Source organism: Haliaeetus leucocephalus, unplaced genomic scaffold (assembly GCF_000737465.1).
Source record: "Haliaeetus leucocephalus isolate CR32 unplaced genomic scaffold, Haliaeetus_leucocephalus-4.0 Scaffold702, whole genome shotgun sequence".
Lineage (NCBI taxonomy): Eukaryota > Metazoa > Chordata > Aves > Accipitriformes > Accipitridae > Haliaeetus > Haliaeetus leucocephalus.
This window is the reverse complement of record NW_010973138.1, coordinates 4,304,166-4,323,596: the sequence shown is the minus strand read 5'-3', so window position 1 is coordinate 4,323,596 and position 19,431 is coordinate 4,304,166. Positions and strand designations below refer to the sequence as shown.

At 38.9% G+C, this 19,431-nt stretch overlaps 1 protein-coding gene across 1 annotated transcript in view; it reads right to left on the bottom strand.

Annotated features, from left to right (window-relative positions):
• Nucleotides 1–19,431, bottom strand: part of HLCS (holocarboxylase synthetase (biotin-(proprionyl-CoA-carboxylase (ATP-hydrolysing)) ligase)) — a 127,841-nt gene that overhangs the window by 102,467 nt on the left and 5,943 nt on the right. The window contains exons 3-5 of the mRNA XM_010580339.1: nucleotides 14,975–15,137; nucleotides 11,221–12,170; nucleotides 6,983–7,165 (exon numbers count right to left, since the gene is read on the bottom strand). Coding sequence (XP_010578641.1) covers nucleotides 6,983–7,165; nucleotides 11,221–12,170; nucleotides 14,975–15,026 — 1,185 coding nt within the window. The 5' untranslated portion in view covers nucleotides 15,027–15,137. The remainder of the gene's footprint in view (nucleotides 1–6,982; nucleotides 7,166–11,220; nucleotides 12,171–14,974; nucleotides 15,138–19,431) is intronic.

Genomic DNA, 19,431 nt, shown 5'->3' with positions numbered 1-19,431 from the left:
ATTGAAAAAAGTGACTCAGCCTAACACAGCCTGAGGAGTTAGTAGTCAAGTTTATGAGGCTTCAGATCAGCAACTGTGTGGGTATAATACACTTTCTAATGGAAATAATCACTCTTCTGACAAATCTCTCTCATTCTTCAAGGAGTGAATTCTTGTTTTGAAGCCTAGAAGATGTTGTGCTGAAACTTATGGCAATAAAATACAATCCTAGCATTTATATCTGAAAAATTATCCTTCAAGATGGCAATGTGAAAGAGTAAATATTTGAGCGTTTAAAGGCAAAGCTGCAGAAAAAATCAGATCTCTATGCTTGAAGCTGCCACTGAACATATGGGTGCCAGACAACAGGCTTAGAGTGATCACCATTTGTTTCAACACTGAGTTCACCCTGCACCACAGTGACACAGAATTTTCTTTTTACAGGAATGTACAAGTCTACAATTTGCTTAACTGCTTTACACCGGGTTGAGGAAAGAAGAAAAAGGTGCTGTGTTTCAATACCAATACTTGTCTCTAAAATTACATTTAGCACCAACAAGTTCTGCGGATTTAACTAAACTGCACTAAACTAATTAAAGGCAAGTAACCTGTCTTTCATACTATATTGCTCTTGGTTCAAACACTGCCTTCATTGTTGTTGTAGCACTGTATCAATATAATACAGATTTTTCCCAGTGAACCGAATTTAAAAATGTCCGTATGTGTGTATCTGAAGCAAACCATACTTGCAAGCCTTAGTGCAAAAAGTCTTGTGATGAAAGAGTTGCCTCAAGTGCTGTTACTTTCCAGGCCCCCTACTTTACACTCTATTTACAAGAAAGGAGATCAGGAATAAAAAGTGCACACTGTCACAGCAATCATTCAACACCATCAGCAGCAAGCACTAGCTGAGGATCGACTAGCATAATTCTACATGGTAAGACCCAGACCTCTTAACAGATGGACATTATCATCCATTATTCAGATACCAGAGGCTTTATTTGAATTCAAAGCCATAATATTACCAGAATTTAAATCTCAGACTGGTAAAGCCTGTGGACATTTTAAGAAAAAGCCAGGTGAAGAGAAGAGAAGAGAAGAGAAGAGAAGAGAAGAGAAGAGAAGAGAAGAGAAGAGAAGAGAAGTAAAACTGAAATCTCCAAGATATGGGAATCAATCACAGCAGTAACATTATTTGAGAACTGCAATACATACAAAAATATAATAAATCATGTTTTCTAGTTTGACATCTCAATTTGATGTTTTAACTTTACTGACAAGTAACCCAAATATTGTTACCCCAACAGTGGTAATAATGGGATCTAATTTCTGCTGTTTAGAAAGATAGTCAACAGCTAAAATGAGATTCAGTGCTTATTTAGCACAGCCTCCAACTCATCCTATCTCCAACTTGAATATAGCACAGCTGGAAATCTCTGCCTGTTTTAGAACAGTATCAGCAACATAAATCTAGTCTGGCTAAGCCATATGCAGTCAATATATCACTTTTTTAAAAGCTTGACCATCCTGTTCCTAATGTATTTTTCTTGAGTGATACAATCTAATTGTGTAATTTTCAAAGTAACTACTGTCAAGGTTTAAATATTTCTTCCCAAGTCTCCTACATTCCACCCTAAAAAAAATTTTCTTTTCATACGCTAAAGGCAAAAAGTGCATTACAAAGTTTGTAACTCCTCATGAAATATTAACAACTGGACACTACATTCAATTTTAATTATGTGTACATTAATTATACCTTTGTTTATTTTTTCATACATCAAAATAACCCCCAGTTTTTATTATATATAAACTTTTAAAAAGTAATAGATAATATATATGAAATCCTGGACACTTAAAGTCAAAATTCAACTCTTCTCCCCAGAATTAGCTGCTTTTTTTTTTAGGAATTAAAGAAATTGTCTCCCCAAATCCTAAAGTTACACTGATTTTCAGAAAGCTAATGCCAGTTCTGCTCATATTTCATTGGCTTTTTTAAATCTACATAGTAAGACTGTGATTTTAAGATACATGATAACCATATAAACTGGAAACTAAAACTTCAAAATGTGAATTCTAAGGAGGAAAAAAAAAATTTCCATCCACCCTTCAGAAACAGCTAAAAATTACATTGCAAAAAGCATCGTCGAAGACCCAGAAAGTAGATGAGAAGATCTGAAAGTCTTGATAATCAAATGTATACCAATCAGCATAATAGACTTGATGGGGTTGTTAACAGCATTGCAACAACTATGCAAAAAGACACAGATTGTTCAGGAATTGCAGGCAGAGGAAAAGACTAGAGAAGCTATTTATTCATATAATAAAGTTGAGAAAGATTTATTTGATGTCCACAATGTAGTAGAAAATAGGTCTGATGAAGTTCTGAAGTGATAAAGGAGGAAAGGGGATGGGGAAGAGAAACCACAGAAATCCACAGAACAGGGTATAGCTCTACTGTAAAATGAAGCTTACCAATCAGAAAGAAAAAAAACTAATGAAACTAGCACTTTCAATTTAAAGAATTTAAAAACAACAAAAAAAAATTTACATTTTTCCTTAATGGAGTAGAAAATGCAGAGCAAAATCAATTATTATTTCTTCCACATAAGCAAAAGGAGTTTGTAGTTTCTAAAATTAATCAGAAAAATCTGACAAGGTTAGGTCTGCAGCAGTTTTTAAACAGTACAGATGCAGCCTCCAGTTTGGGGGTGAGGAATCATTAGTGAACTGCCAACTCTTAAGGAGAAGAGTGTTTGCTCTTGAGGACACTGGGCTTGCTTGATCATTAGTTGACTCATTATGACATTTCTTATTGCAGGGAAGCATAAGAAAATCATCCAAAAATCATTTGCTGTCAATGAGCATTAATTGGATAATCTCTCAGGGAAGGAATATACTATCCAGTACATGCCCAGTGACCTGTACTAGATAAGCTCTCCATACAAATAGTGATAAAAAAAAAAAGAAGGAAGTTCAAGAGTACTAGAGCTTGCAAGACAGTTTCCTCTATTTCCAGTACTACTGACTCACTCTGATCTTAAACAAGTTCAAGTATTTCCTCAAATTATTCACCTGTCGGGTGCATTTCTGGTATCTCTTTGCTCTCTAGGAAAGCAGGAAGACCCATGTAGAACATGATGTATGGAGAAAAGTAAATAACTTGTTAGAAAGCTGAACTATTACATACTCCTTCTTCATTTTCATATGCTATCTCTTAATTATTAACAGTGGTTTTTACACACAAGTTGCAACTTCGTCTCACAGAGTATTCTGGAAGTATGTCATGGCTAAAGTGAAAGACATTGAAACAATGACTACACATACCAGCACAGAAAAACTACCATCAAAAAAACCCAACAAACCCAAACTGTGGAAAAACACCATTTAAAAAACTAATTGTGGTATAAACTTTAACGATACAGTCAGCATACATTGCAAAAATATCTTTTGATAGATAGCCTGCAACCCTGTAATAAGCCACTAGATGGCAAGTTTGGACAGAAATTAGCTAACTATATTCATGGCATGTTTGAAAATTGCACGTGCATAGGAAAGAAACAATCATGAAAAAAGAGGGAAGGAGGAGAACAAAAAAAAGGAAGAGTTCAATAAACTACACGTCTTCTGTATAGAATGCATTTAATACTAGTAAAAAAGGCTAAATGGTTTTAGTTTTGTTTCCACATCTGCCACACAAATAGATAATCAATTCTTAACAATTTACTGCTCACAGAGTGGGAAGAACTTGTTTCTTGTTTGGTCACAGACAGCAGCATTGGCTGTAGCAACCATGAGAATCCAAGATCTGGAGGAAGGCTGAGAAGGAAAGCAGCAGAGTTAGGTCTTGGGAAAGCAGACTTCAGCTTATGCAGGGAATTGCTAATTAGGATTCTTTGGAAAGCAACCACAAAGGGGTTAGGGGTACACTACACATCTATAAGAAGAGGATGAGGAAGCTGGGTTTGTTCAGTTTGGCGAAGAGGAGGCTAAGGAGTGATTTAATAACAACCTGTAACTACTTAAGAAGAGCCAAATACTTCTTTGTAGTGCCAGACAATATAATAAAGCATCAACAGCCATAAATTGCAGCTTGGGAGGTTCAGGCTGGACAACAGGAAAAAAAAATCACTAGAATGGTACAGCAGCACTGGAATAGGTTGCACAGACAGGCTGTAGCATGCACCCTTGGAGGTTGTCAAGATTCGACCAGACAAAGGTCATGGCTGACTGATCTAGTGTTGGCAGCAGCCCTGCACCAAGCAGAAGGCTGGATAGAAGCACTTCCAATAGTATTTTCACCATTGTAAAGTGGAGATGGATCTGGCAGAGTTTGGCAAACATGAAAGGGCAATTATTCAAGGGCAATAAAAAAAAAGCTCTCTGCATTTTTAATCAATTGTTACATCCAATCTGAGTTACTATACGAGGGCATTACTTAATGCACCAGTATACAGTTTTGGCAGTGTTCTGGTTTCAGCTGGGATAGCGTTCATTTTCTTTCTAGTAGCTGGTATAGCGCTATGTTTTGGATTTAGTATGAGAAGAATGCTGACAACACACTGATGTTGTCAGTTGTTGCTAAGTAATGTTTAGACTAAGTCAAGGATTTTTCAGCTTCTCACGCCCAGCCAGCAAGAAGGCTGGAGGGGCACAAGAAGTTGGGAGGGGACACAGCCAGAGCAGCTGACCCAAACCGACCAACGGAGTATTCCACGCCATGTGATGTCATGCCCAGTATATAAACTGGGGGGAGTTGGCCTGGGGCGGATCGCTGCTCGGGAACTAACTGGGCATCAGTCGGCAAGTGGTGAGCAACTGCATTGCGCATCACTTGTTTCTTGTATATTCCAATTCTTTTATCATTATTATTGTCACTTTATTACTGTTATTATTATCATTATTATTTTCTTCCTTTCTGTCCTATTAAATTGGCTTTATCTCAACGCATGAGTTTTACGTTTTTCCCCCCAATTCTCTCCCCACCCCACTGGGTGAGGGGGGAGTGAGCGAGCGGCTGCGTGGTGCCTAGTTGCTGGCTGGGGTTAAACCAAGACAGGCAGTATCTTCAGAGACATAGAAAACAAATGCAGATTTGAATTTACAGATACACCTATTAATAGTATTTCAGTCAGTTTGTCTGGATCTGTTACTGACTTGCCTGCCATACAATGAAGTCACATATCACATATTCCCAAACTATAAGTTGTGCAATTCTTATCATACCTACCTTCCAGATTAATGAACAGTGTTTTGAAAAGTACAGTCTAAATCTAAATATCATCCAAGTTATTTAAGAACATTCAGCTCTAATATGTCACTTTGTTCATTGACTGATCCTGTAGCCAAATAAGGATGTTATATATGATACTGCTGGAAGGAGGCATCCTAGGAGGAGCTTCTATAGTTGAGTTCCACTAAAGACAGGCATCTCATTTCTGTGCTAACGTAAGGGTGGTACAGAAAAGGAGCAGAAATCAGACAAGCATGCTAAGAGCAAGTAGTGACAGCGCTATATGGCTTGGAAACAACAACCTCAAAGAGCCTGAGAGGCCTGTATTGCTTTTTAATCACCTACTGCTTTACCCCTTCAGATCAATCTATCATGTATTTGAAGTCATGTTTAAAAAAAAAAAAAAGTTAAAATTAATGCTTTATATGTTCTTCACATTACTACATAGCAACGTCTCAAACGGAGAAGTCAGCTATTTGAATTACAAGAAGCTATTCTATTTACAGGAAGTATTACAACATCCTCAGGAATAAAGTTCTTCTTTGTGTAAAGACACACTCTTCCCTACTCACTCAGGTCTTCCACTTTTGGTCTGCCACATCATTCTCCATAGTTTGGGTTTGATCTTTTGTTGTCAGCTTATAAAGAACTTTCTACCTCATTTAAAACAACAAGGCCAAGTGCCGGGTCCTGCACTTCAGTCACAACAACCCCATGCAACGCTGCAGGCTTGGGGAAGAGTGGTTGGAAAGCTGCCTGGCAGGAAAAGGACCTGGGGGTGCTGGTTGACAGCCGGCTGAATATGAGCCAGCAGTGTGCCCAGGTGGCCAAGAAGGCCAACGGCATCCTGGTCTGCATCAGAAATAGTGTGGCCAGCAGGAGCACGGAGGTGGCTGTTCCCCTGTACTCGGCACTGGTGAGGCCGCACCTCGAGTGCTGTGTTCAGTTTTGGACCCCTTACTACAAGAAAGACACTGAGGTGCTGGAGCGTGTCCAGAGAAGGGCAACCAAGTTGGTGAGGGGCCTGGAGCACAAGTCTTATGAGGAGCAGCTGAGGGAACTGGGGTTGTTTAGTCTGGAGAAAAGGAGGCTGAGGGGAGACCTTACTGCTCTCTACAACTACCTGAAGGGGGGTTGTAGTGAGGTGGGTGTCACTCTCTTCTCCCAGGTAACAAGTGATAGGACGAAAGGAAACAGCCTGAAGTTGCAGCAGGGGAGGTTTAGATTGGGTATTAGGAAAAATTTCTTTACTGAAAGGGTTGTCAGACATTGGAACAGGCTGCCCAGGGAAGTGGTTGAGTCACCATCCCTGGAGGTGTTCAAAAAGCGTGTAGACATGGCACTTCAGGACATGGTTTAGTGGGCATGGTTGACGGTTGGACTCAATGATCTTAGAAGTCTTTTCCAACCTAAACGATTCTATGATTCTAAAAGAGAAACAAATCCTGTCTTTTAAATCTGTTCTTTCTGTAGCTTACCACAGCCTTGTGTTTTGATATTGCAGAAGCATGCAAATAAGCATTTAAGTTTTTAACATATATATAGCCAATATATCTGAAAACTTAACCCTGCACAATTTCCCCATGATTAAATTCAAAACGACTACTAGCAGGTAACAAAACAATGACAGAGTAGAAACTAAACTTTTTGCTTACCTGTCATATGTAAGCCTCTCCAAACAAAAATACCACATAAGAAACAAGGTATATTTAAGTGAACACTGAATTTGTCTTGTAGGGTTAATCTCAACTGAAACGTAAGCAGAAGCCTTACCTCATCAGAAGAGAGAAGGTAAATAGGTGTTAACATCGGAATTTCACTTAATTCACAACTCAGGCCAAGTGATGTCAGGATCTCCTTGAGAACTTCATATCTCTTAGTATTGCTTATCTTAAGCAAATTAAAATCCTCTTCAGTTTGGACATCCATAGAATTAATATCAAGTTCCAAGTGTGCCTGGCAGGATATGTGCAGAGGGAATAATAAAAAAAAAAAAGTATTTTGTTGGTATTATACATTTTAATGTGGCAGAGGGATAAGCACAACAGTTCCAAAAGCAGTTTTGTCCTGACTGTGGTTGCTGAAATATCCAGTGTTACTAGTGCAATTTAAAAGTTTCTCATGTCTTCATCATATCTATAAAAGTAGGGCTTTATTATCTTTATAAACTAGGGAACACCTATATATTTATATTTTCTGATTCGGGGATCACAGTTGCCAGTACACTACAGTTTTCTCTGAAGCCTACACAAAATATCCCTTCTTAATAAACTGATCTTCTCCCAGAGGAGTTGTTCAAACTTGTATTTACCAACTTAAACTTCTCCTTCTGCTTTTCGTGTCTGCTAACCACCTAGAACAAACAGCAATATTGGTCATATTTTGGCTTGTACAAGAGAAGAATTACATTGAAATTGGAAGAGCTTTATCAGAGGTTGCACAAGACATGCAGAACTCAGGCTGAGCAAGTCCTTACTGTGTCACATGAATTAAGGTGCAATCAGTCCAGATAAAGAAATGCTTCTGTCCGAAAGAGAACGAAGAAACCCAGAACACCACCTTGTAGAGAATCACTTCTCAAGGCTGAAGCAGATGCTTAAAGGTAGAAATGAACTGCAGAAGAAATTGTGAGGGGTTTTGTGTTTGGTGGTTTTTGTGATTTTTTGTTTTGTTTGTTTTTTTAAATAAGCGTTCCAAGATATTTAGAAGCCTTTGTACCCTACTACATGTATATTCATTTAATGAAAATTACAAGCTATTATCTTCATTCATTTATCCAATTTTGCACATTTTAATGATGTTCTTCATCTTTCATATATGATCTACTTCACTGAAGTATATTCAATATTCAGGGAAATATGCTGAAATGAGGGGGGTAGGGGGGAACAGAAGAGTACAGAAAAAAGGGAAACAACAAGTCTGCAACAGAATATTTAATGGCTGATGTCACTGTCAGTCCCCTGAAGAGAAAACAATAAGGCTTTTCAAATCCAGACTGGAAGTCATTTAAAATTATAAAATGACACACTAATCCTTTTAATCTGATTTTTTGAAGCTACACTGTAATGCCCTTTTTCTGGGGAAAACCTCTGCAGTATTAAGTTTTACTACAGCAGAAGGGTCAATTTAAACGGTACAGCAAAGCAGGTTTTACCATGGAACTTGCAGAAACTGATAGCAACAGTATCTAATCAATTTTCTAGTACAAGCATACAACACATGGGTGGCAAAGCTTCCTACATAAAGCTATAAACATGCTACTATGTATAACAGAGTTTCCAAAAAGCTAGCAGATTTAATCTGATAAACTGATAAGAGATGAAAACACTCCTAAGAAACCTGATGAATATATCTGAATTATGTAATTGCTAGAAGAGTGTATACTACCTGATATGTGAGCAGTTAAATTTGAGTACTCTGGACTCCTGAGAAAGTTCTCATGTAACTAAAATATTGGCAAAAACAGGTCCTAGAACCTTTCATAAAGTTTGTTCAGCTATGCCTCCATTATATTCCCCATCTGCTTAAATACTGGTAAATAAATCTTGCTCTGCTTTTCTCAATGTGCTGCATGAAAGCAAACACAGAGTAAGGGAAGTGATATAATTGAGAACAGCCATGCTAAAAAGAAAACGTTTACCTCTGCTCCTACTGAGGCTAACTCAAAATATGCAAGTTGTCTTCAGGCTCACTTTAAAAGTTTTACTATGCAATGGCTGAAATCTCTCTAGATTTAATAGCACAAGTTATACACCCAGGTAAACGCATACTACCAGGGCATAGACTTATTTTCTAAACTTAATGGTACCTCTTATCAGCTTTTCACTCAAAACTTTAGCTAGATATCTTGTGAATATTTAAATAATCAGTGACCAACATTTACCTTTAACACAGTCATGGAAGCTTCCTCACCCATTATCCAGGAAGACAGAAAGTAACAATAACAAAAAAGATTATAAACACTTAAACTTATCAGTTGTTTAACTTTTTGAGGGGGTGTGGGTTTTGTTTGGTTGTTGTTTTGTTGGGTTTTTTTTAACAGAGATCACAATAACGTAACACTGGAGAGGTACTTATTTGCTAGGATATTATTATTAAGTGGAATGAATAGGATTTTGGCTCACTTTAGACTCCCCCACTTCTATCCCCCAGGTGCTCTGAGCTATTTGTTAGGTGCAGAATGTTAAACATTTAAAAGTTTAAAGCCTGAAAGAAGACTCAAGAAACAAAAAAGCAGGTTTCCAGCAGACTAGATTCTCCCCCCCAAAAAAAAAAAAAAATAGGAGCATATATAACTGACTGAAAACATGTCAAGGTTTAGAAAAAAAAACAACCAAGTTTTAGAATTTTAATTTTGACTGTAAATAGAAAAAATGCATTCAAATTGAATAAAGGGGGTTTTAAAATGACAGAATGTCCTGGTTTCAGCTGGGATAGAGTTAATTGTCTTCCTAGTAGCTGGTAAGGTGCTATGTTTTGAGTTCAGTATGTGAAGAATGTTGATAACACTGATGTTTTCAGTTGTTGCTCAGTAGGGTTTAGACTAAAGTCAAGGATGTTTCAGCTTCTCATGCCCAGCCAGCAAGAAATCCGGAGGGGCACAAGAAGTTGACACAGGACACAGCCAGGGCACCTGACCCAAACTGGCCAACAGTGTATTCCATACCATGGGACGTCCCATCTAGTATAGGAACTGGGAAGTGGGGGCGAGGGATCACCGCTCGGGGACTGGCTGGGGGTTGGTCAGTGGGTGGTGAGCAATTGCACTGCGCATCATTTGTACATTCCAATCCTTTCATTATTGCTGTTGTCATTTTATTAGTGTTATCATTATCATTATTAGTTTCTTCTTTTCTGTTCTATTAAACCATTCTTATCTCAACCCATGAATTTTACTTCTTTTCCCAATTTTCTCCCCCATCCCACTGGGTGCAGGGGGAGTGAGTGAGCGGCTGCGTGGTGCTTAGCTGGTGGCTGGGGTTAAACCACGACACAGAACAGCAAGGCCAACATCATGAACCTAACATCTATCTAGGTATTAGCCTTATTCAAAACACTGCTAAAGAATCCACAAAATGGTTCACTTCATTCGCAACGCTAAGATACTAACAGAACATAACTGAGAAAATGGTAGCAATACTAGCGAAAAAAGAACCAACAGACCTAAATCAACAATGCCATTTCAGTGCAGTCAGAGACTAACCTTTATTGCATAGTCACTTGCTCAAGCAAGAATTGCGCAGTAGTTATTCTAGACATGGCACGCAACAAGTAATAGAAGCTGGGACTCTCTCATTTGCTAGTCAGATTTCCAGAAGTGCCAGCTACCTTAACCTTAAGAGAAGACATCTTTCAAGTTTCTTGCAAGGTTTATTTTATATCTTCTCCCGACTCTCTGCTTTACCATACTTCATATTTTTGCAAGGATGTCTCTTTTTTTATCTTGCCAGTATAAGCTTTCACCCGGAGTCCACGAACAGCTCGGCTCTTCCTGTTCCCACTGTGCTAAACAGCCATGCTAAAAAGAAAATGTTTACCTCTGCTCCTACTGAGGCTAACTCAAAATGTGCAAGTGCCTTCATTGGTGGACTCAGGGTGAAAGCTTATACTGTTGCCACCTCCCAAAATCTGCAAAATCCGCAGTTGTATCACTGCACAACTTCTAGCAGGCAGAAAAGGATAGCTCTGCTCGTGAAGATGCTTGCTTACTATACAAACCTGTTCTCTCCTCTACCACCCACTGTGATCTTGCATGATCTACATGTGCATGTCTACATGGTGAAAACAAGGAAGTGGAACAGCAGTGACATTCTCTACCATTCTTTAAGCTTCCTGAGGATCAAGTGAAAACCATTCTGCATTCAGAGTCCTTGTACATTCACTGAGACATCCATCTATACCTCCCCTTGCCAAGCATTCCCAAGTGCATGCAATGGGAGTAAGTGAACTTTTTTAGAATACCACATCATCCTGTAGCAATAAGCAAATGAATGCTTCTGCACACACAGTACCTGAGAAAGAATGGCTTCTCCTCCACTGTCTCCGTAAGTCAGATGAACAATAACTATATCTTTATCAGCGTTATTTAATCGACTCAATGTCTTCACTTTGCTAGCATCTTCCTTCAACACTTCCTCAAAAATACAGCCACTGACCAAAAGATTTAACTTTATTTCAGTGCTGTCCATTTTAGAAACCACTAATTCATGAACAGTCTTCTTCAGTTTGTTTTTTCTCTTTATTTGTATGCCATCAAATGTAAAAGATGAAGAAAACCCCAGAATCTTTCCACCTTTAGATAAAAACTTCATAAATTGTTTGTGGTTCTCCTCAGAAATAGGCTCCTCTGTGGCAATGATCAACAGCAGTGAATTATCAATCCATGGAGCTTTCAGTACTTGTTCCTCATGCAGCTGGTAGATGGTATAGCTGTCTGCATCAATGCATTCCTGAAGGATTGATTTTACCTGCTCAAATTCCACTTTTGCAGTTTCAGAGCCAAGATAAATTAGTACATTAGGGGGCTTTCCAGCAAGGTTTACTCTCTTTATTCCTTTTGCTAGACAGTCATCATTATTCTCTTCCAGTTTGCTATTGCAATCATCAGAAAGTTCTGGAATGTCTTCCGCAGAGGCAAATCTGACCGATTCAATAGTACTGTTTTCAAGTTGCAGGCATTCATAACAGCTGGAGAGATGCAAGTGATGATGTTCTCCAGCACCTATCTCTTTGTCAGATAGACTGTTAGATTCATCTTCATGCTCACTTTCTTTCTCTAGCTTGGGTTTCTCCTCTTCACCTTGTCCGGCAGGCTCAGCTACTCCTAATCCTGATTTACCAGTAGTCCCAAAAGTACCAGCAGGAGTTAGTTCATGCATTTGTGTACTGCTTACACTTTGCTCTTTTACAGATGGTGCCACCTGTGCCAACTCCTTCAGAGTAGATTCCTGTAAATGGACAGCTGGAAGAGTTAAAGAATAAGAAAAAAAGGGTTATAAAAATGATATTAAAAGAGCTATGATGAATATCACTATCACAGCAGGGTGTAGATTTATTTTCACTACAAATAATCTATAATAGCAACAATTTCATTTGTTTGACACACCAAATCCTAACACCACCACCACCCCCTCCCCAAGAACATAATAAATTTGCACTCATAACACAAGTCATTTACTCTAATGACTCTTTGTTTCAGGAAAGTCTGACCGAGAGCACAACATTCAATATTTACAGGGCACATTTAAACAAGCTAATGTTTATTGTGAGTGCAAAACTATTTGCACAAAAGTAAAATGTGACTGCTACTGTACACAATGCAGATGTGTTCTTAACGGAACAATAGTCTATGGGTGGGAAGGTGAGGAAATTCTCATAAATGCATCACCTTATCAGCATGCTATTTTGCCTGTCCCTCTGTCCCCAGCAAAGGATAAAATAAAGCAAGGGAAGTACCTTTGGAAAAATACTGGTCTTTTAGGGAGGACAGGGTGGAAAATTGCTTGGTGCTATTTTAAAATAAACTATTTTGAAATAAGCTAATAAAGTGATGACATTGGGTAAGATGGAGACATTGAACCATGTCTCTTGCAGTCCTGAAGGCTGCATATAAAAGTTTGGCACAAGTAAAAGGGAGTAAAAAAAACCTGAACTGCTTTCAGTCTGCATAAAGGCAGATATACCCACCCATAGCAAGACTTGAGAGCTAAGAATCCAAGGGAAAAGTAGCAAATAGGAAGAGTATTAAGCCTTCCCCTTTCTACCCCTGAAAACGATGGAAATGCAAAGATAAAAAATTTCTGGCAAATATGAGTGAGAAAAGAAGAGCAAAGATGATTATTGTCAGTGTGAAACTCACAGAGCAAACTAAATGAGAAACAGGAGAGAAAAATTACTCTTAATAAGGTGATTTTTTTTTCAGCTGCTGAGCCATGAAAATATTTCAAATCAAAGTGTGCAAAATTTTACTGAATCCCTCTCCACTCCTGTAAGGCCAAATAAACTATGTTTTTGTTTCTGATTTCTCAAAGAAATTCAGTGAGGAACTCTATTAACAAAATAGTCAACTGGCACACAATATACCAGATCCAAGTTCAATCACTTTCTTGCTTAACAATATTTGCATTCTTTTGAAACTATATCCCCTTTGCCTAGTTTGGAGCAGAAATCTGAAGCAAGATTTTTTCACATCCCAACAGATTTTCACAGCTACCAGCCTATATGCTATTCCATCAAAAGCCTCCATCAGCCTGTTCTCCTGGAGCACTTCTAGCATACACACAGTACCTGAAGCAAAATGAGCCCAAAAACATTCTGAAAAGTAAATGACTGGGGCACTCTCTCAGTTTCCATCCCCTCCTTGTGTGAATATTTTTGCAGAACCGCACCAAGAGAGTTTCACATCAGATACATTTGTGAGCATATTCCTACCCTCTTGCACCCTAGCTAGCTGTTCTCAATCTTGTCATTCCCTGACTTCTGCCAATGCCCTATGAGCTACATAAAAAAACCAAACAAACAAATGAACAAAAAACCCCCGCAACCAAACACAAAAAAAAACAAACCAAAAAAACCCAACACACACACCCCTTTTCATGGGGTTGGGGAGAGGGATTTTTTTGGTAGCCCAAATCATTATTTTATTACTCTAGGTGACCTACAGTTTTATCAACACAGCTGAGAAGACACAACTAAGGCAGGAAGAAATGAGACTGTTGCCAAACAAAAAATGGAAAAAAAAAAAAAAAGTGTGGCCCTATCCCTGAGAGCCCTCTACTCTACAATACCCTACAGAATGCATATTATGGCACTCTAGAATGGTGCTGGAGAAAAGAAGTTTAAACTTCATGCAGCAAAGGGCAGTGAAGCTTGGACTTCCCACAGCCCAGACAACAATTCTATTTAAGAATGGTGTTGTAAGTGCAGCCGTGACTACTTCTTTCCTCTCTCTCTGGAATGAGCCATGAACTCCCTCCCTGCCTTAGCTGAAACTATTAAACTAATGAGGACACAATGGCTCATAGTTTTGATATCATCAAAATCACCCCCTAAAGAAATAAAGCATCCACCAAAAATTCAAAATTCAATTAGCAATGACACCACCATCCTTCCCCTGGTTATCCCTCTCCCTGTTTAGAAAGCATCTGTGAGCCTTTCTCTCAGTATCTAAAGGATTAAGATGCTCAAGTTACAGCAATTGTTCTCAACCTACGTTTAGCTTTGAATACACTTTTATTTCAAATCTGAGAAGAGAGAACATTTGCCTAAAACCTTCTGTATTTTTTTTCAAATAGATTAGTTAATCTAACAGACAACACTTATAGAAACAATTTGTCTAACCTTTCTGACATTTCTACATTCATGCATTTGCAAAAGGTTAAACACCATCTTGGATACTCAGAGATCTCATCATACTAAGGTTAATTATTGGCTTATGAGGTGTTAAAAAGGGGTTTTATTAAAAAAATCTTTTGCAACATTTTTCTGTTATTTCTGCTGTTGTACTTGTAGGACGTTCTGTAAAGAGAGAAACTCACTCAAAAAGTGGTCTAACGTTTCAAGGATCTCTGTATTTGACAGTATACAGTATAAAATACTGTAGCACTACAGAGTGATGAACTGCTTAGAATAACAACAGGAAGAAAACATTGTGCCAAAATAAAAGCATGGGTTTTTATGTAGGTATAAAGACTATATGCACAGTCCTAAAATAACCGTGAAAAAAACCATGTTCTACCATTAAAAACAATTTGTGAAGATACTTACAAACAATCTTGTGTGGCACCATTCCATTATCCATTTGAAGCCTGTCTTCCATGAATGCTATTCCAAGGCTACTGAAATTATCCACACTTGCTTCAGCAATTAACTTATAAGGCTCACCAGGTTTATAGGCCAACGGTGAACAATAGTCTGACCACTTCACAATCTAGAATAAAGCATATGCATGTTTTTCAGTTTGAAAAGGCACAACTGGCAAACCCAAGGACTGGAAGTAATGTTAAAAAAAGTACTTTAAAAAAACATAAATGTGTAGCTACTAGGATTATAGAATACTAAATTGGCAGAATCACTTTTAAGACTTGTTTCTATGATGCCTGATGTGTTTAAAACAACTGCTACATTTAGTAGTATCATGAGACAACACGTCTCAACTAGAGAAGGCTTTCAGTTAACAGTTCCTTTCACACAAAAGCACACCCTTTATGACTACAAAGGTCAATGTATGAGAATGAATACAACCAAAAGAACCTATTGAGGAAGGGTCTTGTAGCAAGCAATACCTGCTACAAGATTCAGTCCTGAGAGAAGTAAACAAAGCAACATCCACACTGAGTGTTGAAAGCAAACTGGGAGCACAAATGCATCTTTCCCAAAGATCAATGCTATCAAAGCTTCAAGTAACACACCAATTTGCAGGAGAGCATTATCACATTCTATAAGTAAAATTCTATTTGTCTCGATTTCCCATACATGGCTTTCAGCAAAAATTCTAAAAAGAATGCTGATAAGAGCAAAAGTAAATTACTAGGGTTTAATAAAAGTACACACTGACCATCAAAAGCATTAACTAAACACAGAAGATTCAACCTGTTTATCTATATCAAAAATTCCATTCTCCAGAAAAGAAACATTATGAGAGTGACACACTTGGGTTTGTTTTCTTCAAGAAGGTTTGTTAAACCCAAGCTACACAGCTGTAGTGTCTTGGAGAACAAGTTTCAAGTTTAACTATAAAAGCCACAAGTGGAGGAAAAGTGGAAAGAGTTTTGGTTTCCTTCTGAAAGGGGGGCACATTAAAAAAAACTACGAATCTGTCTTCTGACTCATAACTGAAAAGGACCCCGTTTAAATCTTATATTCATAAAACAGTGCCCAACAAGACAATATTCAGACAATTGACACACACAGTGATTTAAGAGTCAATTCTGAAAGCAAAAACCGAATAAGGCACCCAATTTCAGTAAAAGTTGTGTGAATGATACCACTGCCTTTATCCTTTATAGGATACACAAACAATTTTTTTCCTGTGAAGGTGTTTTTAGAGACAATGAAGCACCACCTGTTTTCATGACTGAAAAAAAATTATCTTTCACCATGTAATATGGTCCAAATACTGGGAGACAAAGCACAATTCCCACATAGCAACTCCAGCACTTTGATGCTGTCACCACAAAACCACTTTCATGAAGTTCACCCTTTTATCACTTCACACGAAATGTAACACACTGATTAAACACAGTAAGAAAAAAACACATCTGAATGCACAAAATGAGGGTGAGCTCTTGGATATTTTACTTATTTGTAACTTTATTAGACTATCAGCTAAATTTACCTTTTTATCTACTGCAGTTAAGTGGTTTACGTAATAACTAATGAATCTATTTCCAACTTTTGACTTTACAGTATTTCTCAAGGGAACTAGAAGAAAGAAGAAACTCAGATTTCATACAACCTTAATGGTTGCGTCTCCTTTCTAAGTCATTCTCAAAGACAGTCTCTGATTAGAGCAACCCAAATGAGACCATCCAGTCCACATTCATATTGGTGGCCTTTGGATACCTAACAAGGAAACTGGCTGGGTTTCTTCTGATACATCACCTATACTAATCCTTAGTGAACAAACTCAGTTTCAAAAAGACAAAAAGATAGCAGTGTGTGGGCCGTGTGTTGATGTTTACCACAAGGTCAGCTACGTGCTTTAAATTATGGATTAAACTCCAACTCTGTAACAAAAGAGCAAGTAACAGCTTCAACCAGCCTTACCAGAACACACAGTTGGTGAGAGCCAGCCCTCAAATTCATGACAGATATATCACTCAGGTCCTGAACTCCTGGACGTAACAACCACTCACTCGTAAAAGCAACAACAGCGAGTTTCTACCTCCAGGACCTTCTGAAAAGTCACCTCCATGACTGTAACACAAAGAAATACCAGCTCCAAAGTTAGAGGATATATTTCTGGGCACACTAATATTGACCAGTTCTGAAGCAGAACAAAATCTCCTTCTGGAAGATGGCCATACCAGACCCTGACAGATTTGAATCACTGTAGTTGGACCAGTCAGACTTCACCCCACTGTCACTGGGGAAGCATCTGTGACCATGTCAGTCAGAATTGCCCCAACCAACTACCTTGAGTGATGTCCTGGACAACACCATCACTTTCCAGCTGGAAGGTATTCACAACTGTGTTTAGTCTACTGGTACAACATCCACAGCTGGAACGGAAGTGTCCGGTTGTAGTCCTAAGGTGTAAAACTCTAAGGGCCTGCTGCTAACTGTTGGCAATTCACAATCACCAGGGACAAACATGGCAGATACATTTATGATATAGGATACCAGCTTCCTTTTCTATTTTCCTTAGCATATGACTCTGGGGTACTCTCTGTGCTGGAGGGTAAGAGACTCACACCATATTTACATATCCTTTCTTACCCAGAGAACAGACATAAGCAGGTACAACCCACATGTCACCTGGAAACTGTGAGGAAGATATATTGATGCTCTTGAACTTTTTTCATGGCACCAAGTAAAACGTTAGACATGCTAACAAGTGAAAAGTAGTAATTGCTGTCTAGTGCAATACACAAAAGAACCTCCCAAAATAAGGCTGTTGCCAAGACATATGACCTGTAATCCTGCTCATGCAACAATCCATTTGCTTCACAACGGAACAAAAATCCACAGAGAATATTTTCAAACAGGCCAAGCTTTCCTGCTATGACTAGAAATCATGACAATTCTGTCAGAATATAGAATGAAAGGCCAGCTCTTAGCAAGAGATAAGAAATTATTTATACTCCTGCTTTCTGGGTCCACCTCAGTTTCAACAGAAACCAGTCACAGATCACTGACAGCTCTACAAAGAATGGCTTTTCTGTCTAGAAATTCTCACAGATCACAGGAGCAATCTGTTCTTACAGCCTCTATGTCAACAGCTGGCTGCCAGAAGTAGCAGAATTAAGAGCACTTTGCTAGACATTACATGTACACAGAAGAACAATAAGCAAAATAAAACAGCAGTCCTTTCCCTCTTTAGTTTTGGTCTTTTGCCTGGACTATCACTTCTGAGCTTAATAAATCAAATTAATTATTAATGTCTACATAAGAATGCAAACATTTTCCACTCTAAAGAAAATGCAAACAAAACCAACGAGATTAAAAAACTCCACCAAACAATAAACCCCAAAAGAACAACAAACAAGAGCTTCAATGCTGATGTTTTTGTGGATCCCTCTGCTACAAAGTAAAAAAAAAATAATCTCCTTCTGTCTGAGTTGGCCCAGCACTCCCCAGGTACTCTCTGAGATAACGTAGAGAGCACAGCAGGTATCCTATCTGGTTTATCTCCCAGAAGCACAGCCCAACCTGGATGGATTCCACAGTCTTACATCAAAGGCAATAAAAACATTTACAGTCTAGCTAATGTGGCTACTTCCTGTGTGCTTCAAGGAAACATGAGGCCAGTGGAAGGAGGGTCAGAACACTTCAGCAGAAAAGGTCTCAACAAGCTTTCAGGACCTCCAGCCCTCACACTCTGAGCTTCATGGAGATAATGATTTTGCCTGATGCAGCACTTCACCTGGACATCATTCCTCTAGAAGGCAAATACTAACATGCTCCAAAAACATGCTCTGTTCTAGAGAGGCCTCCATGGGGGGTGAAGGTACTAAAAATTTGATTGCCGGCACAAATCTGGAATTGTGCCCATTCCCAATCTGTCCTTCTGTTCCTGCACTCAGGTGTGATGGGCTGACCCTGGCTGGACGCCAGGTGCCCACCAAAGCCGTTCTATCACTCCCCCATCCTCAGCTGGACGGGGAGAGAAAAATATAACAAAAAACTTGTGGGTCGAGATAAGCACAGGAGAGATCATTCACTAATTACTGTCACGGGCAAAACAGACTCAGCTTAGGGAAAATTAGCTCAATTTATTACAAATCAACCAGAGTAAGGTAAATGAGAAATAAAACAAAATCTCAGAACACTTTCCCTCCACCCCTCCCTTCTTCCCGGGCACAACTTCACTCCCGGATTTCTCCACCAAGCCCCCCCAGCGGCACAAGGGGGACAGGGATGGGGTTTACGGTCATCACACGTTATTTTCTGCCGCTTCACCTCCTCAGGGGGAGGGCTCATCACACTCTTCCCCTGCTCCAGCGTGGGGTCCCACCCACAGGAGACAGTCCTCCATGAACTTCTCCGACGTGGGCCATTCC